A 27,323-nucleotide genomic window follows, 5' to 3' on the forward strand; every position below is an offset into this window, starting at 1 on the left:
ATGTGAAAATCAATTAAAATGCTTCTCCTCCCTCAGTTTTTGAACAATTTTTCCCAAACTTGGTAGATAGCAACTCTGGACGAGTCTGCACAAGTATCTTACACGGATTTTTGAATTTCATAAACGTTTGGCCGTGGCAGCCAATCAAATTTGGCTGAGCATATGCGAACCAGGAAGTGTGCTCATATCTCGGCCGCCCTTTGGCGTATCTAAATGAAACTTGGTGGCATTATGCAAGACCTCTCCAAAAAGGGCCGCAACAAATTTGGAACACATTGGCGGCAAGGGGGCGCTATAACAAGGAAAAATGTCTTTTTGCTCATATCTCATGATGCGTTTTGGGTAGAAACAAAATTCCACTATCGCTGGAATCGTTGGGTCAAGCCGAATCCATCACAACCTATGACGTCATATTCAGACTTGAGGATTTTCCGCCATTTTGAATTTCGTGAAAATCAATTAAAATGCTTCTCCTACCTCAATTTTTTGACCAATTTCTCCCAAACTTGGTACATAGCAACTTTGCACTAGGCTGCACATGGCGCAAATGCCTTCTACTGGCCTGACATCTTGTCTCATAGACTGCTTGGCCCCCACATTGCTGCTTGCAGCTATATTTTCCAGTATTATTTTTGCCTTTTTGTTTGACCATCGTGTCATTTATTTATTTTCAGGTTTTTTTGATTCACTGTAAATATTCTGTACGGTTTTGGGAGCTGTCATTAGGTAAAAATAAATTTAACCATCCTTTGCGTACATCATCCTTCTCCTGACTCCTCATTGGTTACAAAGACTTGCCTTCCACGGTTACCCGTCTCTACATCTCGAAATAACGGTTTTGTTTTCCCGAGATCTCGAATTAGTTGTGTTGTTTTCTCGAGATCCTGAATTAATTATGTCGTTATCTCAGGATAACAAGGTGAATTAAAAAAAAAAAAGGATTATATGAAGGGCCTCTCTCGGCTTCCGTACGGATGAAACAACGCGTGTGTGCTTTTTGTTGTCAGTGTACAGTCTGTATTTCTGGTGGTCATTTATTCAGTCGAATCGTATAAAATGTGCGAGGCAGTTGAGAAAGAAACAAACGAATCTCCGTTCTTCACTATTTTATTCAGCGAAGACATCGATTGAGGTGTGTGACTTTGTGCATTATATTTGTATCGATACAGAGCCGCTTCTTCTGTCCACACTACAGCGAAGCGCTACAGTACCGATACTGTACCGGTACGAAACCCATACATTTGTGGGTTTCGTACCGATACAGTTATACCGCTACAGTACCGGTATAGTTGCTAGTGTGGACAGGTGTTGTGGTACGAAAGTAGTTTCGTATCGGTACAAAATCCCTAGTGTGGACAGGGTATAAGTTTTGTATGGAATGTCGCTTGACCCCGCATTTGTATATCCACCAACATGGCTGACATCCGGGTTTCTATTTTGCTTTGACGTCACTTGCAAATCAAGGGTTTCAGGGAACATGCACGTTAACAAGCTGTTTAGATCCCCCCCCCCCCAATGTCACAAGAGCTCATGAGAATTATGCTGCCCCCTCGTGGCCTGAAAACTGCCTTTCTGAATGAATATTCATGAGGAAAGTGCTGCCTGATTGGCTGGTGGAAGAGGGGGTGGGGTGAGCAGTGGCTCATTATCATTTAAAAGAAGATGCACTTGAATCGGCTGTTTTGAGCAGGGCTGTTTAGGCAGAGTGAGAAGGTTAATGCGGTGTTTTATCCTTGTGTCATTTTGACCAGAGCATGTTCGACATTTCATTCAGGCCTCATGGGTCTGTGTCAGCTTGTGGGAAAGGGGTATAATATGTCACCTTTAAATTGTAGATGATTAAATCATTACATTGCCCAAGCGTAGACTCCATCATTGCATTGTTTTTCACTTTGTTAATTTGCATAACATCTACTGTTCCTCTGGTGTGGTGGGAACACTGAACAGTTCTGATCGTGGTGTTCTTCAGGAGAGTTCTGGCACTTGGTTCCCCTAAATGTTTATGTAACCTGGGGTTAATTTGCTTTCTTGGTTAAGACATCAAAATTATGAAATAACAAGTGACCTAATCATGGGTGAACATGATAAAATGGTCAAAGAAGGCAGATACAGTAGCTGTAAGTAGAAAAGTAACGAATGACAAATAATGGCAAGTCTGTGCATAGGTTTCTGTCTATAGGCAAACTACAAAGGTATATCATTTTATAAGAAACATTACAAGACATTGAAAGCTTTTTCAATCACTGCAGGACAGTAATTATTGAAACATGATGAGCTAGATTTATTTGGCACAAACGTGATTAATTCTGTAAGTCATGTGGGTGCTAGAGACGTGTTGGATAAAAACCTCGGTAAGTGCCTTTGGCATCTGTTCTAAACATAATTTAAGTCCACATGGTGTGGTATGTGGTCTGGTGCCTTTGTAAAAGTTTGCTCGCTTAGAAATGTGCAATGAAATGAACAGCGTCAGTAGATATCCTGTGCGAGATCCTGAAGTTTCCTTTGTACTAGCAGTGCAGTCCTGTTCCCCTGTTATTACAAAAGAACTCCAGCGCAATCTGACTTAACCTTTTTAGAAATTTTGGTGTTGCAAAACATTTTAGCAAGAGATGCCACTTTTTTTCTTTTCCGATACCACTAATGATACCCAAATCTTGAGCATTATCCGATGTCTGTACCATTCGAGATTTAAAGTTTGGTTTATTATTATTATTATTATTATTTTAAACCCAAAGTACTTTACAGTTCAACTCTTTCACACAAAAATCACTTGCAATCCATAATATAATCCAATATAATAAATGTATAATAAAATCACTCATCACAAAAAAAGTCGTCTCTTTTATATGTAAAGATTTCCAGTTCCAAATATTAATTTATTATCCAAATTCAGTTCCAGTCTCTTTGTCATGTGGTACAGGGTCCAAAATCTGAGCTGTTTTATCTGATATCCAATCTACTATAATTTTGTACCTGCTCGATACTGATCCTTGGTACTAGCAATATTTTACATACAGCATGCATACGCACACCATCCGTTTGAAGAGGAGCGCCTGTCCAACTGTTATCTCATCAGCCAGTCATGTGGCACAATGCAAAAAAATCATGCAGATGCAGGTGAAGAGCTTCAATTAAAGTTTATATCAAAAATCAGAATGAAGAGTGTATGTGTGTGTGTGAAAGTGAGAGAGAGAGAGAGACATGGATCATAGAATGAGTTGGTACCAGATAGACGCGGGTAGCACAGAAAATCCCAGGTCATCAGCAGTTTCTGCAATACTCAAACCAGTCCATGTGGCACCAACAACCATGTCATGGTTAAAGTCACAAAGATCACATGTTTTTCCCCCAATTTCTGATGTTTGATGAGAACATTAACTGAAACTATTAACTTGTGTCTGCATGATTTTATGGACTGTGCTGCTGCCACATGATTGGCTGATTCGATAACTGTATGAATTCCTGTTCATGTGTTCCTGTTAGAGTGACAAAGAAATTTGTGTGTGTGTGTGTGTGTGTTGCTTAAAGCCATTCTTATATCACACATTAAACATCTGCTGGAGGCCTGCACTATTCATTTATTATTTATTATTTGTGTATATTCATTTATTCAGAATTGACTGTATAAATTGTATACAGTGGATATATTTAGTGTTCATTTTGCTTTTTTTTTTTTTTTGTGTGTGTGTTGTTTGGGATTAGTCATATAATGCCGCTTTTCCACTACAAACGCGGCTGAGTCGGGCTGAGCCGTGCCGTGCTGAGTTGGGCTGAGTCGAGCTGAGCGGGGCTGTTGGAGTTGCATTTCGACTACAACCGCGCTGAACCGTGCTGGCTGGAAGTGGGTGGACACATTGGGTGGAGTTAGCGAAAGTGGGTGGACGTCACGTGATGTCGTTAAGCAGCGCAAACAGTGACATCAGTGAGCTTTTAAGCGGTAGTCTCACAACCCGAATAGTAAACAATAAACATGGAGTCGTTAGTGTTGCTGGTCTTGGTGCTGTGGCTTGTTGTCACCGACAATGCCAACAGATACTGGCAAGAGCGTGTAGATGAGGCGAGGTGCATAAGGCTTCAGAAATTCTCGTAATTCGTAATTATTCTTCTTCCGGGTTTACGGTGTTTACAGATCCCAGCGTGCTCGCGGGGCGTGTGTGGGCATGTGAGGACACTCCTCCTCACCAATCAGTGCACAGGGGAGTGTCTGCTCACGCCCCCAGCCCCACTCGGCTCGCTTTGGCTCGCTTCAGCCTCACTCCAAAACGGTGCGAGTTTTAGGGGCTAAGCAGGGCTGAAGCGAGCCGAGTCGTGCTGTTCTTTGGTAGTTGAAACGCGAGCCGTGTCGGGCTGAAGCGAGCTGAAGTGAGCTGAAAAAGGGTAGTGGAAAAGGGCCATAACACATTAAACACTTCATAAAGACCCAGACCATCTTCAGGAACTAATGATTCGTGGCTTTACAAAGAAATTAATCCATAAGTTATATAAGCTCTTAGTTTTTGGGTTTTTTTTTTTCTTATGTCATTATAACAGTGATTTTAAATACATACAGAACTGGAAGGTCACTTGGTAGAGTGCATACCTCCACCAAGCCCCACAGATTATCAAAATCAAATCATTTGAACCTACCCCAAATTTCATCCAGATCCATTCACTACTTTTTGAGTAATGTTGGGAACAGACAGACAAATCCTGGATCCGCATACATATCTGGGTTTGCATCACAATCTAATTAGTTGTTCCTTGGCCCATGGCTCACCTTTCCTCAAAATTTCATCAGCATCTATTCACTGCTTTTTGAATTATGTTGGGAAAAGACAAACAAACAGAGGCGCAAACGCAACCACCTCCAACAAAGCTGGCAGACGTTTAAATATTGATGAAGCGATTAGTTACCACCCTGAAGTTGATTATTTTGTATAACAGCACATCCCCAAGGGCGTCATTCCTCTTATACCACAGTAATTTGTCAACAATTTTTATTTGTTTAACGAATGGCACGTCATAGTTTTTATCATCCCCCACTAGCTGAAAGGCCCGAAGGGGGATTAATATGTCGTGGCGATTTCCGTACATCCGTCTGTCCCAGGAAGGGTGCTCACCTTCTGAAGTCAACTCCTCTCACAATTTTTGGAGGAATTTCATGAAATTTGGCAGGATTCTTTGTTATATGTTGGTAATATGCATACTGTAATTTCGTTAAGTTCGGTAACATTTTACTAGAGTTACAGCACTTGAGTCACAAAATTATACTTTGACCATTTCATGAGAGTGTGTTTTCCTACTGAAATCAACTCTTCTCTCTATTTTTGGAGGAATTTCACTAAACTTGGCAAAAGGCATTGTTATATGTCTGTAATACACATATTGTGACTTAATTTCGTTCAATTCAGTCACATTTTACCAGAGTTGTGGCCCTTGATTAACAACTTTGTACTTTAACAATTTCATGAAGGTGTGCTTGCCTTCTGACATCAACTCCTCTCACAATTTTTGGACAGGTTTCTTGAAGCTTGGTAAAAGGCCTTGTTATGACGGTAATACGCATATCGTGATTTAATTTCATTTGTGAAAATTTTACCTGAGTTTTGACCCTTGATTAAATAACTTGGACAATTTCATGCGGGTGTACGTTCTTCTGAAATCGACTCCTCGCACAATTTGCGGAGGAATTTCACCAAACTTGGCAAAAGGCTTTGTTATATGACAGTTATACACACATTGAAACTTTATTTAATTTGGGCAAATTTTACCAGAGTTATGCCCTTGATTATTAACAAACTTGTACTTTGGCAATTTCATCAAGGTGTGCTTGCTTTCTGAAATCAACTTCCCTCGCAATTTTTATCCCCCGCTGGCCGAAAGGCCCGAAGGGGGATAATGTTGTGGCAAAGTCCGTCTGTCTGTCCATCCATCCCAGGAAGGGTACTCGCCTTCTGAAATCAACTCCTCTCACAATTTTGGAGGAAATTCACAAAACTTGGCAGGATTCTTTGTTATATGTCGATAATACGCATATTGCAATTTCGTTCAGTTCAGTTGCATTTTACTAGTTATGGCATAGTTGTCAGCGGGAGATATTGTGCTCTCAGAGCACTTGTTAAATGTAATGTTGTGAAACATTCATAAAACAAGTTAATTTCTGTTCGTACTTATGTTATAGCCGCTATAAAGTCATTCCTTCACCAGCCTCTCTTTCTCTCATGAAGTTAATAAAACAAACAAAGAAAAACACAGATTATGATGTTATGTTAATAATCCTCTAGGGCTTATTAAAGTATTTCTGAGTCTGTTAAGTCTCGGTCACAACTGGCCGTACGTGCGCCTACGGCCGGTCTACGTGCAAGAAACGCACGGAGGGCGCGCGTGTGACGTGCTGATTTTCGAGCCGCAGACCGGCCGCAGAGGTTCTTTGTCATGTCAAACAAACTCTACGGGCGCTTACGTTTTTTTCAGGTTGCAAGACAAACTTGTGGCCAACGTGCGTCTTTCTCCATGAACAAAAAAAACGCAGCGATTTGGGGAAACGCCAAAAATCGCACGGCCAAGAAATCGTACGTCCGGTTGTGACCTAGGCTTTAGAGAAACTGGAAAATGTAAACTCCTCTGTCCTGAAGATGTCAGAAAACTTGGTAGTGGCTTTACCTCTGACTTTTTCATGTTTTAAGTCATTCAAATTGTGTAAAGCTGCTTTGCGACAATGTTTATTGTTAAAAGCGCTATACAAATAAACTTGACTTGACTTTTACTGAGTAGAAATGCCAGAGACTCCTGTAAATGTTAAATGAATTTCTCCTTACAGATAAGTGATTGCTCATGTTTTTTAACCATTTTATGTGGCGTGTCTGCTGTACAAATCCCTGTGAATGAGCTGTTGCTGTGGAAACTGTAATGTACTAGAATTAATTACAGAATTTTGTTTATTATTACAATAAATAATAAATCACTCTCTGAACAGCATTAAGCACTTGAACAGACTGGGGAATTTTCTCTTTGCTGTTTTTTTTTTTTTTTCTAAATGGAAATGAAGGACGTGGCATGCAAAATGAATGTAAAGCATGTTTACTTGCACTGAGATTTACTTTAAATCGAATAAATGCTTTTAAGAATAAATGACATTGCACAGTAACTTGGACATGCACACATGATCCCATTCCGCCATTATGGAAACATTTCTTTGGGGAAAAATCTGTAATTAATGGTGGGAGGAATGTGCTGTGTTTAGAGATGCATAACTCTTTCTGTACAGATGAATAATTGAAAAATGCAGTTGTTGAATTAAATTCCTTGGAAAGTGAAACCATTTTGCAGTCGCGCTTTAATCCTGTACATAAGATATCATTTACTGTGTGCATTGTTTTTGTAAAAGACAGTGAGGCGTTTGACTCTGCCCTTGGAGAGTGTATATTATCTGTGTGTGTGTGTGGAGTGCAAACACAAACTGAGCGAGGCAGCTGTTGAAAGTGTGTGTTACACGGGTTGGATGACGTGGCTTCCTCACTCACTAATTTCCATGGAACAGAAACAGCTGCTTTAAGATGTGCTCATTTCACTGCCACCTCAGCCCTGAATATTTGAAAGTGAAAGTTTTTCTTTAACAGGTATTAGAAACATTACAGTGAATGAAAAAAGCAAGAAAGGAGTGAAATATTTAATTGGAATTGAAAACAAACTGCTTCTTTCTCTACCTGTTATTTTCCCCACCTCTGTGGGGGTTCAGTGTGGATAGGGTTGAGCAGATAGGGTTAAGGGCCTTGTCCTTATATGAAAAGGGCTTCCCTTATAGGGAAAGCCATGGCCTAGAGGTTAGAGAAGAAGCTTTGGGACCAAAAGGTCACCAGTTCGATTCCCTGGACCAGCAGGAATGGCTGAAGTGTTGAAGAGCAAGGCACCTAATCCCCAACTGCTCCCTGGGGTGCCCACTGCTGTGGGTATGTCAGGGTTCTGTTGTACGTCGCTCTGAATAAGAGTGTCTGCTAAATGCCTGTAGTGTAATGTAATTCCCAAAGGGCCCTGGCCCTCTGATTAGTACCTCAGAGCCTTAACCTGTTGAGACACTACTGCTTCTTGTAATTCCTCTAAACTGTTACAAACTGAAAACAATCCGTGTCCGAAATCACTCACTCATTCACTGCTCCCTACTCACTATATAGGGAATTACTATATAGAGGACTATATAGTGAGCTCATTGATGATAAAATGAAAAAACGCTTTCAGACACTATTCCGTCGCTCTATTTGTCATTACTGTCACACAATTAAAATGTCAGCTGGTGGGTTTTCAAAATAATACACGCATGCATGTATTTTTCTGATAAATACAGATTATACTGAACGTATTTCCCACATTAATAAATACAAAGTACTTGGTGTCTGCTGCATTTTTCAGTTCTTTTAAATCAAGGCTGATTACTTTCTTCTTTCCCGCTGCCTTTTATTAAATCAAATTTCAGGCTTTTGATTTGATTTCTTTCAGCGTGCCCGCAATGCATATATTGCTTGGTTAGTGACCATTGGTTGTACACTGCTTTTTGTGATGCATTGTGGGATATTTTGAGTGCACTATATAGGGTGTAAATTCCCACCATACGTTCGGACAGCACTACAAAATGGTGACCTCACTATATACGTAGTGAGGAGGGAGTGATTCTGGACACAGGGAATGTTTTTAAAAGTGCTTAACCTCATTAGCATTATTCCACCCCTTCATCTGAGTATCTCCACTCATGGCTTGAGAACCCTTTTTTTTTTTGGAGTGAACATTCATGAGGATAGTGCTACCTGACTGGCTGGTGGAAGAAGGGGTGGGGTCAGCAGTAGAGCTGTAACGATACGCCTCTCTCACGATACGATACGTATCGTACTTTCTCAACACGATGATAGTTATTTACGATACGATATTATGCAAAGTGACATGGCACAAAAAGTTGAATGTGAACTTAAATATTTTTATTTAAAATAAGTCTTAATAGTTAACAATAAAAACATCTCAAAATAAACTTCTACCTGAAGTATAATACTGCTTATTATGCTTAACCATAAAACAATCATACAATTACTGACTAGACAATGTGAAACATAAATGAGTTTCTGTTCTAACAGACAGCTGCATTTACTGAAATTCTGAGATAAACCTAACACGCCAATATGGTATCTGCTCAATAAAACTTAAATGGTGCAAAAAAAAATAACATTTATAATTGATCTCAGTGGTGAAATGAACAAAACAAATATAATGATATTTTTCGTGAAAACAGAAAACATTTAAATTAAACAGCAACCCTTAAACAACAGAACTATGTTATAGCCAGTGTTGGGCACGTTACTTTCAAAAAGTAATTATAGTTGCTAGTTACTTTTCCCAAAAAGTAACTGAGTTAGTAACGGAGTTACTTTGTCATAAAAGTAACTAATTACCAAGGAAAGTAATTATTCCGTTACATTTTGTTACCCCCCCCCCCCCCCCCCCCAAAAAAAATCAATTTCAATTAGTGTAATCATAATAAAAGTGAATGTTAAATGTGTTTAATGACTGAAATGGACACTTAACAGAACCAATTAGTAACGTGATCTACACTATATATTAATATTTTTGTGGGACAATGTAAGAAGACATCTATCAAATTTAATATATTTTTGTAGTTATTAAAATTATGTTACTAATTACTGGCCACTGACGAGGACAAACACTTTGTTCCTCGACATAATGTGCATTGCACGTAGACATTTTTGCCTTTTATTTCAAAGAATGAAAAGCAATGGCTGTATTTCCAATGTGAAAGCGCAGTCTTGGGCTGACCGCTCGCCATCGCTGTGTCTTCTGATTGAAAGAGTGCGCAGTAGTGCAGTAGGCGGGGCCTACCTACATATGTTGTCCAAATCTACTCTGATTGGCTTACTGCGCCGTTGTCTTGCGTCTCCCCGCCCCACACGAAAGCAGAGTAAAGAAAGGCTGAACAAGCAGCATGCCAGATGAAAACAGCTTTAATAAAGTAACGCATAGTATTTTATTGTAAGTAACGGGAACGGTGTTATAACGATGTAAAAAGTAATTAGTTAGATTACTCGTTACTAAAAAAAGTAACGCCGTTAGTAATGCCGTTTATTTCTAACGCCGTTATTCCCATCACTGGTTATAGCTAACATCTGAGTGACACAGTTTGCAAATCATTTGCTGTTTGGTGCCTGCATCTTCTCGAAAGCCAAAATACTTCCAAACTTGCGATCTGAATTTTGCTGGGGCCTCTTTAATCTTTATCGCTGATTCAGATTCGTTACTATCAGGAGTATCAGCCATTTTGTAAAAAGCACCGACTGATTTTCTGTAACCGTTGATCTGATTGGATTACGCTAAACAATTTAGCCAATAAAAAGAGAGGATAGTAAACTGGCGGGAATATGTCTAAACTTCGAACTGAGCCGAAAAATGTCACTGTCGTATCGTGCTCCGAACCGCAGGTTTAAACTGCGGAGTACCGTTACAGTTCTAGTCAGCAGTGGGTCAATATCACTTAATAGAAGAGGCACTCGAATCAGCCATTTTGAACAGGGCTGTTTAGACAGGGTGAGAAGGTTATAATGTGGGTTATTTATTTATTTATCCATCCATCCATCCATCCTTGGAGTATTTTGACCAAAGCATGTCACAGATATTTCATTAAAACCTCAGGGAACTGTGGAAAAGGGGTACAATATGTCACCTTTTAAGAAAAGATCAAGCACACTGCTCTTGTTCAGCATCACACTTATAATGCAGGAAATTCTCACACACATTTACAGCGATGTTTAATGTCCACCCAACGTTTTCTCCAGTGCATCTGTGCAACAAGTGAAAGTTTCAGCAGCATTGAGGTCAATTGTTGTATTTTTCACTAATGCTGCTGTTAGACGAAACAAGCTGCATGAATAATAACTACTTATTAACTGAATGTGAGGTCTTTATGGGAAAATATCAGACCAAGGTCTTGACAGTACGGACTGAGCCGTAGGTGTCATTTTTATTTTATTTTATTTATTTATTTATTTATTTATTTTTTGCGACGTTGAAAGTCGGCGCCTTCGATTTCACATTTTCTTGCCACAGTATACAATTACAGTGACACACTTGGATTTTAAATTTTCACCCTGACCTTTTGTTCCTTACGTATTCATTTTTATCATCTTGGAAAAAATGGAGAGCCGAGGGCAAAGCAGGAATGTTTCTTCCATTCTTAGCTGCTTCATGGAAATGGCTCATGTGGTCATGGCGATCGATCAGGCAGTGATTCAATTAGTGTCCCTCTTTTTGGATTTAATTATTCAGACAAATGTGCAGTAGTTCAGTTAGAGAGAAATCTAAACTGCATTGTAACCTGGTTACTTGTGTAGCGTGAGGTCACGTCCTGAAAACAAACCATTTGTTTGCATGGGATTTAATCTTCAGGAATATGCGTTCTGCCTGCTGTGCATAGAGTCTAACATCCTGCAGCCCTTCCTGAGGGACTGTGAATAAAAAGGCAGTAGTGGAATCGATAGTAAGTGATTTAAATCTGCAGTGCTGTGAGTGAGACCATTCTGTAATGAATTGTTCGGCTGCTTTATAGCTGAATTAATGATGCACTTTTCAGGCCAGCACTCAGACATGTTTCCTCGTCAAGGCCATTTTTATTTTGCGAGTTGAACTAGTAATGTGCTGTCACTTCTTCTCCTGGAGACCTGTCATTCAACAGAGGTGGGATGTCAAAAATGCATTGGTATCCCATTTTTAAATAATGTCTTTACGCTACACTATTTTTTTCCCTTTCAGTTTTCTCAGAATCCCTGTTGCCGTCTTTAATGCTGTTTGGCAAATTTGTCTCTATCTAGGGGCTAAAATTTGAAATAACTTGATATCTATCGTGTAAAACACTTGGGGACATGTTGGAGGAAAATGACGCACAGTTACTGTTACCACTCCAAAGTTTAGATTATTTTCCTATAACTGTATGTCGTGAAGTGTTTTTATTACCTACACTGATTTGCTAACTATTACAAATATTCATGACGCATCATGCTTTTTTTATCCATTTACTGTTTCATTTGATATTGTGGATCTTTTCTCACTTGCATTATAGCAGCTATAAACAGTCATTCACTTGACAGACAGACCAAAGCATGCATAGATGGATGGATAAATGGATAGATTAGTAAAGTCGGATGGATGAATGGATCGATAAAGATGGATCGATAGATGATAGATAGTAAAGTCCACTAGGAAGGAAGGAAGAAAGTTTAATTTGTGTACTGCTTACCATTACCAGGAGACACAGACAGCCTGAATGGCAGACGTTCTGACGTACTTGTGTTCCCCTCTTGCAGGGTTTTGACCCGCCGCATCAAAGTGACACCAGAACTGTTTACATCGCAAACCGCTTCCCCCAGCATGGACATTACATTCCACAGAGGTTTGCAGATAACAGGATCATCTCCTCCAAGGTAAGCCTGGACTGAGAGAGCCCCCTAATTTCATAACTAGTTCTGCAGCACAACACAACCTATAGTCGGCGTCCTAAAATTATGGGCGACGTTTGTTTAAAAATGGCATTCCATACTCACTGCTCAGTAGCGGTTTAGCCTTATTCATAATGTGGGTTTATTAATGTGTTGTCTGTAATATAATGGTTTGCTCTGCTTTAATAAAATGATCACATACAATTTTTAAATACATCGAGTGAGTTTATGTGCAGTTTATCCCTGTAAAAATGATCTGTTTTCTTACTTTTATTTATAGAACACGACAATTCTGATATTATGACATAGTCCACTTTATTAGGAACACCCATACATCTGTATGTTAATGCAGTTATCTAATCAGCCAATCATGCAGCAGCACTGTGCAAAAACCCATGCAGATGCAGGTCCAGAGCTTTGGGTAATGCTCATATCAAACATCAGAATAAAGAAAATGTGTGATCTCTGACTTTGATAGTGGCATGGGTGTGTGTACCGGATTGACTGGTTTGAGTATTTCAGAAACTGCTGATCTCCTTAGGTTTTCACACACAACAGTCTCTAGAGATTGATTGGTTGATTTTTTTTAATGTATTTATTTTTTAAAATAAATAAAAAGCATTTGTGGATTTAAGTGCAACATAAATATGTTCAAGAGACACTTGAACAGTGCAAATGCTATGTCAGCATTTTAAAGTTATTTGTAAAGCAATTTTAAAGATTGATTTTGAAAATAAATTAACATAATGATTTCTGTTGCGGGCGGCATGGTGGTGTAGTGGTTAGCGCTGTCGCCTCACAGCAAGAAGGTCCGGGTTCGAGCCCCGGGGCCGGCGAGGGCCTTTCTGTGTGGAGTTTGCATGTTCTCCCCGTGTCCGCGTGGGTTTCCTCCGGGTGCTCCGGTTTCCCCCACAGTCCAAAGACATGCAGGTTAGGTTAACTGGTGACTCTAAATTGACCGTAGGTGTGAATGTGAGTGTGAATGGTTGTCTGTGTCTATGTGTCAGCCCTGTGATGACCTGGCGACTTGTCCAGGGTGTACCCTGCCTTTCGCCCGTAGTCAGCTGGGATAGGCTCCAGCTTGCCTGCGACCCTGTAGAACAGGATAAAGCAGCTAGAGATAATGACATGAGATGAGATTTCTGTTGCTAAATTATTTAATGTTATTAATTGACATTATGCAAATTGTTACAATATTTTTAAAGTGTTCTTGTAACAATAATTATTGTTATAACCTAAAAAGGAAGCAAAATTAATATTTCTAGAATAAAGTATCAAAGATTGTAAGAGTTCAACTTTTTTCCACTCTGCATTTTGCAGCTTGGTTCACTTTAAAGGAGAACTGAAGTCATTTTTAAACTTGCTTTATTTCTTAAAGTGCACATCACGGGTAAATTCAGGAGCGAGATCAATGTAATTCTCCTATTTTATATTAAACTTTGGTCAAATATCTGTAACATTCTGCATTCTCTGCAATTTTTTTACCTTGCGCAATACCAGAAAAGTTCAGTTGAAATCAAGCCATTTGAGGCGAATTGGTCCGCCTCTGAAAAAACCTTTGCATTTGGATTTCCTGGGAAACGTTGATTTTCGTGACGTCGTGTGCGGGACGCCTCCCTCTGAATCCTACGTCAGCGCTGGTTTGTTTATGAGAAAACGACCTGGTGGTTTTCTGCAAATTTCTTCAACGTTATCACGTAATTATTAAAATGGTTAACAGATGGATCGTAGGAGGGTGTAGCAATACCAATCTTGATGGGATTAGTACTCATCGTTTTCCAAAAGACCAGACAATGAGAGAGAAATGGGAGCACTTGGTCTACACAGGCTGTGTGCTAAAACCGTGCGAAGCTCTCTCAGCTTGCTGGCGCTTACGCAGGTAACGTCGCGAATCTGGCTCCAGACTCCCTTGGGATTTTTCCAGACGCGTTTTATTTTATTTTTTTCTGCTGTAGACAGATGGCCTTGTGCAAAATTACCCTTCTGGATGAGTGTGTAAAGGGACATTCTTTCATATAAAAAAAAAACCTGAAATTGGTCCAGAATATGCACTTTAATTAACGTGATATTCAGTTACGTTTTTGGTTTTAGTAACCTTATATCGTGACTCGTATCAGCAACTAATTGCAATTAAATATTACACTTTTCGGCCTATTCGGTTTTTAGCCATGTTGAATTTAGTTTGTTTGGTCCACGGCAGGCGTCGCTTATCCGCGCGATCTTCACAAGACTTGTGCGAGACTTCGAAACGTGAAGTGTCAGCCAGGTGTCAGTGCCGCCATTTTGAAAACTGTTTTCCAAACGAAATATCGCACAAAATGAGTTTAAATGACGATTACTGCCTACTTTTTTCAAACTTTCCTGATTGCTATCAAAACAAACAAAACTTCCGGCTTGATTACATCAGCATTCGAAAGAGGGCGCGCGCGTCTTTTGACAACGTTGGCAGATGTCGGTCACTTTGATTTCCACTGTACGTTTTACTTCCGTCCTATGATGTCTCGCACAGGTCTCAACGAATCTCGTTTACGGCCATCGCTTTGACATATGGACTGATATATTACAGAGCATATTTCAAACACTCATAACTTGCTATAGCAGCGACAAAATAGCTATCAAAAATGCATTCCTATATTTAATAAAATGAGAAATAGAATTTTGATGATAAAAAAATTTGCCTTCAGTTCTCCTTTTAACATAATCTATGACTTTCTCACAGTGGAGCTCCTAAGCACGTGGAGCAGAACCTCATACTTAAGATAAATGCATCAACCTGATTTTTTGATGGCTTTGATTGTACAACACCCGTACGTATGAATGATGAATATCAAATGTGTACCACCACAGGGAGCTCAACCGTAAGTGAAAGTGCAAGGCAACGTATCTCAGAAACACTTGCCCACCAGACAATGAAATTTGTATCTTTATTTACATAAGAGAGATGGGTTTTTAATCCAGCGCCTACTTTTAATTTGCTTTTTAAAAAATAATGTGGGATTATTTACTCACACGTTTTACAGAAACTATTCATGACCGTTTCATATAAAACTAGTTAAAACAGTTTTATTAGTCCACTAGCTTGTCGGGCAGTTGACAGTCTGTCGTGTAAGGGTGGTAGACGGATGTAAGTGCAGAAAGGGTTTTATTGAAAGCATGCTAGCAAACAGATCCAAAACAGACAAAGGCAGAGTCGAATAACAGGCAGTGAGGCACAGACAGGATCTCCGAGGTAATACAATACTCAAAATCCAAAAACACAAACTGGGTCAAAACCAGAAACGTGATACAAAATACAAGGCTTTCGCGAAGTCTGTGTTACTGAGAGTTGTTATATGTATGCGCTGTGATTGCGTCTAATCAGGAACAGGTGCATGCTAATTAGTCCTAATGGTGCGCGTGTGTTTGGCAGTTTGTGGCTGGGCACTCCAAGCTCTAAAAGCACGCGAATATGATACATGTAACCAGACAATTGTTTGACGCATCAAGTTTGATATTTGATCGTAACTAATATAGTAATAATGTAAAGTGAAAGCGCTGTTCCTCTGCTGTCCACCAGGCACCCGGCAGAGTTGCACTATAAACCTTGTGGTGTTGTTTTTGGCACATGGCATGCATTGTTAAAGGAATAAATGTGTGTTCATAACTGTGACATGTATCTCATTATTGGCATCACTGTCACAAGATAATGCAGCAATTTATTGATGCGAAATTCATGACACTGCATAATTTGATGGTTCATATGCTATAATGTTATTTTTCTATTCAGGTTGATTTTGTGCCCTTGCAAATATTTTACTCATACACTCATCAGGGGCTCCACATAAAAACATAACACGTACAGGGTATTCAAAAAAATTTTATATTGAGATGTAAATATCCCAGAAACTACATAGTCTAGGCAAATGAACCTGAACAGGCTTAATGTTGAGCGATATAAAATTTATTACTCAAAATTTGAATGAGAAATTCAAAGGTATGTGGATTCTATGAATGATTTAACAAATTTTCAATACTTGTGCCACCTGAGACACAGCCTTCCTCTTTGAACTTTTTGTGCCATGTCCAAACCTGCATTACAGTTGGTGCATTTTTAGAGAATTCTCTCACAAATGCACACTGCACAGTCTTGTTCGACTGTGTTCGAGTGTACTCGAACACACAAAACGCCTTTTCTTTTCCAGTGAATGGCATTTCTATACCTAAAAAGATCAAAAGAAAAAAAAACAACATTTTGACCTGTTTCCAGACATGCTGTTGAAATTTGAGGTCAATTGAACGAGAATTGACGAAGTTATTAGATTGTGAAATATCAAATTTTTTTGAAACACCCTGTGTGTGTCTGGTCTGTCTGTCTGTTTCTGTCTCTGTGTCTGTCTGTCTCTCTCTCTCTCTCTCTCTCTCTCTCTCTCTCTCTCTCTCTCTCTCTGTCTCAAAAGAAATTAATGTTAATTTTCAGTTTCTAATTAATCTTAGAAGGTAGTGCTGAGTAATTTGAAAATATGATATCAATAACGTGTCACGACACCGCTTTCTAAATATCATCATCATTAGGTGTTGGCGTTTTTGTTTGTAGAACAAAGTTTGTAAAAAAAAAAAGTGCCTTCTTTTCTTCAGGAAATCCCAAAAGCTCTGAAACTGTAGGGCTCTTTGTTGGGGCTTTGTTAGCAAAACCACAATAAAATGTTGTATTGTGATAGATAACTTGAAGCATTGTGATATATATTTTTGCCATATCACCCATCCTTAATGTACAGCTAATCTTCTTTTTTTTGTTTTGTTTTTTTAAGGCCACAATTACATCCGTTCACATGCTTGTGTGAAGTCATCAATATAAAATGGTTTTAAGACTGTTTTTATTCTTTTCTCTGCCTGATGGGGTGAAAAATCACTCACACAGCTTTGTTTCCTCTGCAGTACACCATATGGAACTTCATTCCCAAAAATCTGTTTGAGCAGTTCAGAAGGATAGCCAACTTTTATTTTCTCATCATCTTCCTTGTCCAGGTAAGACCCACTTCCCGTGAGCACGCGTGTGTGAGAGAGAGAGTGCTTTATCATACCCGTGAGGAATTTAGCAGGTGTCTGTTGCAGGCTTCTGAATGGCCTTAATTTTCACAGCCCTGTATCATGGGTTGACTCCTCTGCTCTCCTTAAGTTTTATTTGAACTTTTGTGGCACTGATTACATTTATTTTTAAATCTGGTGTTATTGTAATATCTTATTCTCTTTGAAAAATATTGTTTTTGTAACCTTGATTTGATCATGCTAGTGCCCTTGGAGCCAGCTTGCTCTTTATCAAATCTGTTATCTTGGAGTAAAGGTCAGGAGAGTCAGATTTCAGAATTTCATGCAGCTGTGACTGAAATCTGAGCAAAATCATAATTTTAGTACTGAGATTTTATTTGAAACAAAATCCTAATACACACATTAGTTTAAAGGGCTGATGACACGAACATGACTCTATGTAATTTCTTAAATAAACTATACAACATGGCAAACATGTTAGATTTCTGTTATAATTACGTGAAAAGAAGCTGTTGTTACACAAATATCCAACTTTTAATTGCACAGCGCAAGAAAACTGGGTCCGTGGCTCGCGGCCATGTTGTGACGTTAGCGGAAGAACACGCTGCGGTTCACTGGCTGTTCTTCTCTGGTTCTACTCAATGGAAATGGCGCATGAAAACGCCGGTGAACTCTCTAGTGCTAGCTCTTCCTCTTCTGGGAGTCTCGAATTGTGTTGATCTCTTCCGAATAGAATCTATGATAGTCTACTCTCTTTACCCTTTGCCTCTCGTTGCTAGGCGGCAGTTACATGAAAGCCGCAAGCTTTCACAAGCAAATACATGACTGATATCACGCCGACTTTATGATTACATTTATGATTATCATGTAGAATCTATAGCTCTACGTACCTTTATCTTATGTCATTTCACAACACATGTTCTGACAGGAGGACTGTCTTTGGATCCGGCATAGCTACTAGTAGACCCCCTCCGGAATACTGGCAGTGTTGCCAGATTGGGAGGTTCCCCGCCCAGTTGGGCGGTTTCAAGTGCATTTTGGTGGGTTTTGAACATATTTTGGGCTGGAAAACTTCAGTATCTGGCAACAGATACTGCTGACGTTTTCCAGCCCAAAATATGTTCAAAACCCACCAAAATGCACTTGAAACCGCCCAACTGGGCGGGAAACCTCCCAATCTGGCAACGCTGTGTAGGCACTGCTGATGGTAGTAACACACGTTTGTGCTGAACTGAACACCCAAGAGATTCTTTTAAGCTGGGAAGGGTGTCAAAACAATCCAAATCGAAGTGTTCAGAGCACAGGACGGATGTTGGTGAGGGCTCCCACTTGTCACGAGTACGCCTGACTTGCTTCACCCACTTCGCATGCAGCTCGGGATCTCTGGGAAACTTGAATAAACTTACCCCATCCTTGTGGGTTTTGGAGCAAAAGCCGGCAACACAACGCGAAGGCATAATAACTAATATATATAATAATGTCTAATAAAAATACTAATAATGACAAACTGAACACCTGTCGCATCAACAACAAACTGGTAAGTTAGGAGGAAGGTTCTTTCGCTGACGTCATATAGCTCCTCCTCCTCATTCGTCTCCTGGGTGCTGCAGCCCCGTCAAATTTGCCCAAATAGCCGCGTTTATCATAACTTGTAAAATAGTCGCCTTCGTGAATTAATATATGGATCATCGGGAATTACTTTTTATGTTATAAAACATTGCCAAAGATGTCAAAAACGTGTCATCAGCACTTTAACTGGAACGTTAAATATGTTCTATTTCCATCTCCATTTTATTTTCCTGGTACAGCTTAATCCAGTTTATACCACAGCGCTGTTGAATTCTGGATTGTGATTGGTGTTGATTTACTTTTCTATAATATAATATTAATGCACTCTTTTGGCTACGTTATTTTTATAGGGACATTCAAAGGGACTTATGCAGCAGCCAATTCACTAAGAGTAAACAGATTAAAAAATTTTGTTCATGTGGTGAAGTTTTCTGTCAAGAGATATTTAACATTTAATGGACGTGGCCTTATAACAGTCAGAGGTAAAGTTTTCCAACATCTTCATGACAGAGGAGTTTACATTTCTCAGTTTCTCTGTCAGCTGCAGGGTTTTTTTTTTGGTCTTATTAACTTCGTGAGAGAGAAAAAGTGAGGCTGGTGAGGGAACAACAGTTTAGCTGCTATAACAAGTGAAAAAAGGAATTAACTTGTTTAAATGTAACTATAAATTGATAGTGTGATGCTTCCTTCATTTTAAAAAATTTTAATTGTTGGCAGATTGCTGTGGTATAAGAAGAATAACAGCATGAGGCTGCGTTTCATAGGAAAATATTCAGCTTCTGGGTGGTAACAATAACTACTTCATCACCGCTCCATTCGTTGATTGTTTTTGCTATAACGACTGATCCCCATGTGTCTGTGAATTAAATATCAGTTTGTCTTGATAGGCTAAACAGATTTTTAAGCGGATTTGTCTCAGTTTATAGCTGTTTACAACCAGAAATTAATTCTTCTCATTTTTGGTGATTTGATTTTGTTTTGCTAACTGAAACATGCTAATGGGGATTGCAATCCAGTAGCAGTGCATGTCTCTCCTATAACACTATACTTCTTTCTGCAGTTAATGATAGACACACCAACTTCCCCTGTGACAAGTGGACTTCCCTTATTTTTTGTCATAACAGTAACTGCCATTAAACAGGTAAGTTTTCTGTATTTAGCTTTGTGAAACTGGTGCATGGCGTGGTGGTGGTAGGCTTCTCAATTAGTTATAGGAAGTGAGCAATAGTGATATTCTGGATTTCTTTCTTCTCCAGTCCTCTCTAAAAATTATTGGAACAGCAAGGCCAATTCTTGTCTGTCTGTCTGTCTGTCTCTCCCCCCATCTATCTGTCTCCCCCCTCTCTCTAATAATGTGTACACAGTGCCTTGAAAAAGTATTCATACCCCTTGAACTTTTTCACATTTTTCCACCTTACAACCACGAACTTAAAAGTTTTTTATTGAGATTTTACGTGATAGACCAACACAGAGTAGCACATAATTGTGAAGTGAAACGAAAATGATAAATGGTCTTCAAAATTATAAACAAATAAAAATCTGAAAAATGTGGTGTGCATTAGTATTCAGCCCCCTGTCCTCTGATACCTCTAAATACAATCCAGTGCAATCAATTGCCTTCAGAAGTCATCTAATTAGTTAATAGAGTCCTACTGTGTGTAATTTACTCTCAGCATAAATACACTTGTTCTGTGAAGGCCTCAGTGGTTTGTTAGAGAACACTGAAGAACAAACAGCATCATGAAGACCAAAGAACTCACCAGACAGGTCAGGGATAAAGTTCTGGAGAAGTTTAAAGCAGGGTTAGGTTATAAAAAAAATATCCCAAGCTCTGAACATCTCAAGAAGCACTGTTCAATCCATCATTCAAAAATGGAAAAAGTATGCACGACTGCAAACCTACTAAGACATGGCCGTCCACCTAAACTGACAGAGCGAGCAAGGAGAGCACTGGTCAGAGAAGCAGCCAAGAGGCCCATGATCACTCTGGAGGAGCTGCAGAAATCCACAGCTCAGGTGGGAGAATCTGTGCACAGGACAACTATAAGTCGTACAGTCCACAAATCTGGTCTTTTTGGAAGAGTGGCAAGAAGAAAGCCATTGTTGAAAGACAGGCATAAGAAGCCATGTAGGGGACACAGCAAACATGTGGAAGAAGGTGCTTTGGTCAGATGAGACCAAAGTTGAACTTTTTGGTCTAAATGCAAAGCGCTATGTGTGGCGGAAAACTAACACTGCTCATCACCCTGCACACACCATCCTCACTGTGAAACATGGTGGTGGCAGCATCATGCTATGGGGATGCTTTTCTTCAGCAGGGGCAGGGAAGCTGGTCAGAGTTGATGGGAAGATGGATGGAGCTAAATACAGGGCAATCCTGGAAGAAAACCTGTTGGAGGCTGCAAAAGACTTGAGACTGGGAAGGAGATTCACCTTCCAGCAAGACAATGACCCTAAACATACAGCCAGAGCTACAATGGAATGGTTTAGATCAAAGAATATTCATGTGTTAGAATGGCCCAGTCAAAGTCCAGACCTAAATCCCATTGAGCATCTGTGGCAAGACTTGAAAATTGCTGTTCACAGACGCTCTCCATCCAATCTGGCTGAGCTTGAGCTATTTTGCAAAGAAGAATGGGCAAAAATTTCAGTGTCTAAATGTGCAAAGCTGGTAGAGACATACCACAAAAGACTTGCAGCTGTAATTGCAGCAAAAGGTGGCTCTACAAAGCATTGATGCAGGGGGCTGAATACTAATGCACAACACATTTTTCAGATTTTTATTTGTTTAAAATTTTGAAGACCATTTATCATTTTCGTTTCACTTCACAATTATGTGCTACTCTGTGTTGGTCTATCACATAAAATCTCAATAAAAAACTTTTAAGTTCGTGGTTGTAAGGTGGAAAAATGTGAAAAAGTTCAAGGGGTATGAATACTTTTTCAATTTGGGTTTGAGATCAAATGATGAATGAGACAACAGATTAGAAGTTCAGCTTTCATTTCTTGATAGTTACAGTTAGATGTGTTAAACAGTTTATTACATGGCATCTTTTGTTTGAACCCACCCATTTTTAAGTGATCAAACATATTGGAACATGTAACTAACGGGTGTTTCTCGTTGCCCAGTTGTGCCGTTAGATTGATTATTTAAGGACTTAATAGCTCTGAATGTGTCTTCTTGGTTTGATACTGGGTTTCACCTGAGATGATTACATTTGTTAAAGAGGATAAACCTACATGAAGACCAAAGAGCTGTCTATGGGAGAAAAGCAAGCCATTTTGAAGTTGATAAAAGAGGGAAAATTAGTCAGTCACACAAAGATCATGCCTCACTGAAAGAGACTGACAGACACAAATGCTACACCACCTTCACTGGGATCGACATACAGAGGCCCCGCCTCCTTCCCTGGGACTGGCACGTGTCCAAAGGCCATGCCTCCTTCCCTGGGACTGGCACGCGTCCAAAGGCCACGCCTCCTTCCCTGGGACTGGCACGCGTCCAAAGGCCATGCCTCCTTCACTTCTGTGTGTTTTGGTATCCGTCTGACTACCATTGGTTATACCAGCACACTGAATCAAAGATCATTGTGATTTTATTTAAATGAGGAATAGTGTACTTTTTCTTTGTCACTCTCTCTCTCTCTCTCTCTCTCTCTCCAGGGCTACGAGGACTGGCTGAGACACAAAGCCGATAATGAAGTAAACAGCGCTCCGGTGTTTGTGGTGCGCAGTGGCAGTTTGGTGCAAACTCGCTCCAAGAATATACGAGTGAGTTACATTTCTAAATCCATCTAATCCACTCCTGTTCCATTTCTGTAAAATCATTACACTGTAAGAAGAGTGAGAGCAAACGACTCTTTCTGTTAGATCACAATTTTATGTTGACTAGATGTCATTCCAGCCAAGTTTTTGAATGAGGTTTTTAATTCTGTTGGGTCAAGTTTGCTTGTTTTTATAAATACTTGTCTTAATTCTGGGTCTGTCCCAGCTGCCTTTAAACATGCTGTAGTTAGGCCCCTCCTTAAAAAAAACACATCTTGACCCTTCTGTTCTGTCCAATTTTAGGCCTGTCTCTCATTTGCCTTTTCTTTCTAAGGTTTTAGGAAAAGTTGTTTTTATTCAATTACAGTCATTTTTAGAGAGAAATTCTGTTCTTGATAAATCCCAGTCTGGTTTCAGATCCAGACATAGCACTGAGTCAGCACTGTTAAAGGTGCACAATGATATCGCTCTGTCCGTGGATGCCGGAAATCCTGCCATGCTGGTGTTGCTTGACCTTACAGTGGCCTTTGATACAGTTGACCATGTAGTCCTTGTATCTCGCCTAGAGCAGTATGTTGGCATTCGTGGCACTGCTCTCCAATGGTTTAGGTCATACTTGGCAAATAGGAGCTTTGCTGTGATGATTGGCGACCTCTGTTCTTCATATGCGTCCCTCTCTTGTGGGGTGCTACAGGGCTCTATTCTCGGCCCTATTCTGTTTTCTTTGTACATGTTACGTCTGGGATCAATTATAAAAAAAAAACACAATTTGTCTTTTCATTTTTATGCTGATGATTTGCAGATATATTTGCCCATGAGACCCAATGAAAATACGGCGCTTACTAAGTTACTGGATTGTATTACTGATGTAAAGCAGTGGCTGGCACGGAACTTTTTGCATTTGAACGACAGCAAAACAGAATGTATTTTATTTGGCACGTCACCCACGTCAAATGTTGTTTTTACAACAAATTTTGGTACTCTGGCCCCCTTTTTTAAACCATTTGTACAAAATATTGGGGTAACTTTTGACAGTGGGCTTAAATTTGGTAAACAGATTAGTTCTGTTAGAACGAGCTTTTTTCAACTTCGTCTCTCGGGCAAAGCGAAGCCGTTTCTCAGTCGGCAGGATCTCGAGAAGGCAATTCATACATTTATCAGTTCGAGACTGGACTATTGTAATGCCCTGTATGTTGGCCTCAGCCAGTCTTCAATTTTATGTCTTCAACTTGTACAGAATGCTGCGGCCCGATTTTTAACAAGCACGTCTAGATGTGAACACATTACTCCTGTGTTGTCGTCACTCCATTGGCTTCCAGTCCGTTTTAGAATTGATTTTAAACTTCTGTTGTTTGTTTTTAATGCCATCAATGGCCTGGCTCCCTCTTACCTGTCTGAGATTTTAACTATTCATGATCATGGTAGGGCCCTGCGTTAGGGTATTAGGCAGAAAAAGAAAATTACCAGTCAAAAATAATATTTTATATAATCCTGATGCGCCGAAGACGAGCGCCGCAAGCGCGAAGTCCCTCTAGGGGGGTCTGGGGGCATGCCCCCCCCCCCCCCCGAAAATTTTTGAAATTTAGACTTCATTTCCTGCATTCTAGGACATTTTCAGGGTGAAATGGCGTGTAATTTTTGATCAGAAATATTGCATATTTTTACTTTGTATTTTTTTCAGTTTCACTCCTGAATGTATCAGATGTATGTATGGTGTTTGATTTGGTAACAAAAGTGAAAAGAAAATAAACAACAATGAATTGTATATAATCTTTTGATCTAGTTACAGTATTGAATAAAAAAAACCCCAACAGTATTCTGTTTTACGTGGCACAAATTAAATCGCAGAATGTCTGTCACTGACTGTCATCCATAATATTTTGACCAAACTACTCAAAAATTAAAATTAACTTTGAGAGAACGGGAACTGAGTTTCTTTGGTTTACACAAAGATTACAGACGTCTAGGGGCCTGCAAGAATCGGTCTGCTGCTGCATCAAAGTCAAATTCCTGACGATCTAACTTTTCGTAGCTCTGTCTGATAAGCTGCTCCAGCCTAACTATACTTAATTTTGTTCTCAACTTGGTTTTGATCCTGTTCTGAACAGAAAAGACTCGCTCAGCCTCTGCATTGCCAACAAGCACACATATTGCCATTGACATGAGGTGAAACATGCTTGGATAGAGCCGCTGATTTGGCATGTTTGGACCTCCAAATATCTTCATCATGAGCTGAGTTGGTCTTGCAAAATGACCCTCTTCCTGCCATTCATCATCACCATCTGTTGAGAACCTGTTATGGTATACTAGTCGCTTGAAGACAAGAAATTCTCCTCTTGCCTGTCTGAGGGTCGCTATCCCAATCGATCGGACGGCGACCCCCCCCCCCCACACACACACACGTGGGGGGGGGCCCGCCTCCGCGGCTGGAGGCTCGCAGGCGCCCGCTAGGCGCCTCCGTCCTCCTAAACCCAGATGCGCCTCGCGCCTCTCAAGGCTCTCTCCCCCGACCTCCCGACACGCGCCTCCCGCATCACGCCGTGCGAACGCCTCGGCCCACCCCCCGCGGACGCGCGCGGCTGCCGGTGGATCCTTCTACTCTGGCTGCCCGCGCGCGCCCCGGACCGGGACGAGACGGGGTCGCGGCCACGGGCGCGAGAGGCTGAGGCCGGGGGTCGGAACGACGAGAGGCGAGGGGCCGCCTGAAGGGGAGGGCCCCCTCTCCCTTTTTCGAAAACCCCATCCAAACGCGACCTCAGATCAGACGAGACGACCCGCTGAATTTAAGCATATTACTAAGCGGAGGAAAAGAAACTAACCAGGATTCCCTCAGTAGCGGCGAGCGAAGAGGGAAGCGATGAAATATTCTGATTTTTAATTTCAAGTTTTCAGTATTTTTCGTATTAAACTGTGTTTCTCACGATTTGTAAATGATGGCGGAACATAACTGGATTTATCGGATGACATGTGGGAGTATTCATGTGCGAAAATTTTCGGCATTATCGTCCGTTTCAGTATCCGTCTGTGTGTATACTTGCCCGTTGAAATCGGCAATCGCCCGTCAAATTTACGGGTGGACGGGTCTCTGCCTAATACCTTACCCTGCGTTCTTCGGGTCAGCTTCTGTTAGAAGTTCCAAGGTCGAGATATAAACAGTGGGGTGATCGTTCTTTTGCTGTTGCTGCTCCCAGACTGTGGAACAATCTGCCCCCTGACATTTGCACCACTATCGATCCTGGCCTTTTTAAATCAAAGTTGAAGACCTACTTTTTTAGATTGGCATACAATCCTGACTAGGGGAGTCTTGTTTTTGAGGGGTGCTTTGTTTCGTCTGTTTTATTTCATGTACTTCTGAAAGGCTTTTGGTAATCTGCAGCACGGTGGCACCTTCCGCAGTCAAAACCTGTGTTTTTATGTATTTTGGTGTTCTGTTTTATGGCTTTGATGTAAAGCACTTTGGGTACCTTTTGGTTATTGTAAAGGGCTATATAAATAAAATTTGATTGCTTGACTATTTTTCTATTATGTTTTGAAATCTCTGTCAAAGGTGTACATTGCCTAAAGGAAGCTTGATTGACAAGGCAGACAACAAATCACACATCACTTTCTGAGACTGTCATTTAGTCACTGCTTCAGATTAAACTCCAAATGTGAAAGCTCTGAAATTCAACTCTGAAGCTTGTGGGCTGCAAACTGTACAGGACAAAATATGAAATATTTTCAATTCAATGTTTCATAAATCTCTTTATATTCACTCACTAAAGGGACTCCTTTCTCACCCACACTTTGTCCTACATGTTTGTTTTTCTCGCTCTCTGAGCTGCAACCTGATTGGTCAGGATATAAAGGCAGTGTTTTACGTCATACGTTATTACATTATTCATTACATTTTTATATCACTTAGTTTGTGTGTATTATGTTGCAGATTGTATCACATGGTATGTAGATCTAATCGGCAACCTGCAGACGTGATCGTCCTGCTCCCAAAGTACCATTAGATTCTGTTCGTACTACTTTTAAGCAGGCGATACAACAAAACCATGCAACCATTTTCTGGTGTTCAAAAGTATATTGTACCTGCAGTAGTGAATAATTTGCTGTCATTATTTTCAGTAAAAAAGCACTATATTGATTACTGTAATATTTTGTTATGGCTTCTCTGAATGTTCTTTCTCTCTGTCTCCAGGTTGGAGACATAGTGCGAGTAGCAAAAGATGAGACGTTTCCAGCTGATCTGGTGCTGCTGTCTTCAGATCGAGCAGAGGGGACGTGTCACATCACAACGGCCAGTTTAGATGGAGAGACAAATCTGAAGGTCTGTAACCGTGTGAAGTTTCATTCTGTGGCTTTATTAGTTTGTAATAGGCCTGGGAGATAAAACGGTAACGATATGTACCATCGATAGCAATACGAAATTTGTCTGATAGAATGTTAGATAGTTGAACTAAAATGCAAACTGCCTGAAAAGCACATAAGGAATGCACAAAGTTTGGTTGCATG

The 27,323-nt window shown here is 40.2% G+C and overlaps 1 protein-coding gene across 5 annotated transcripts in view; it reads left to right on the plus strand.

The window, feature by feature from the left end:
• Positions 1-27,323, plus strand: part of atp11b (ATPase phospholipid transporting 11B) — a 154,365-nt gene that overhangs the window by 44,990 nt on the left and 82,052 nt on the right. For all 5 annotated transcript variants that reach the window (XM_060941173.1, XM_060941174.1, XM_060941175.1 and 2 more), the window contains exons 2-6: positions 12,333-12,449; positions 17,379-17,468; positions 20,119-20,199; positions 22,722-22,829; positions 27,010-27,138. In XM_060941173.1, coding sequence (XP_060797156.1) covers positions 12,333-12,449; positions 17,379-17,468; positions 20,119-20,199; positions 22,722-22,829; positions 27,010-27,138 — 525 coding nt within the window. The remainder of the gene's footprint in view (positions 1-12,332; positions 12,450-17,378; positions 17,469-20,118; positions 20,200-22,721; positions 22,830-27,009; positions 27,139-27,323) is intronic.

This window comes from Neoarius graeffei, chromosome 15 (assembly GCF_027579695.1).
Source record: "Neoarius graeffei isolate fNeoGra1 chromosome 15, fNeoGra1.pri, whole genome shotgun sequence".
NCBI classification, from domain to species: Eukaryota; Metazoa; Chordata; class Actinopteri; order Siluriformes; family Ariidae; genus Neoarius; species Neoarius graeffei.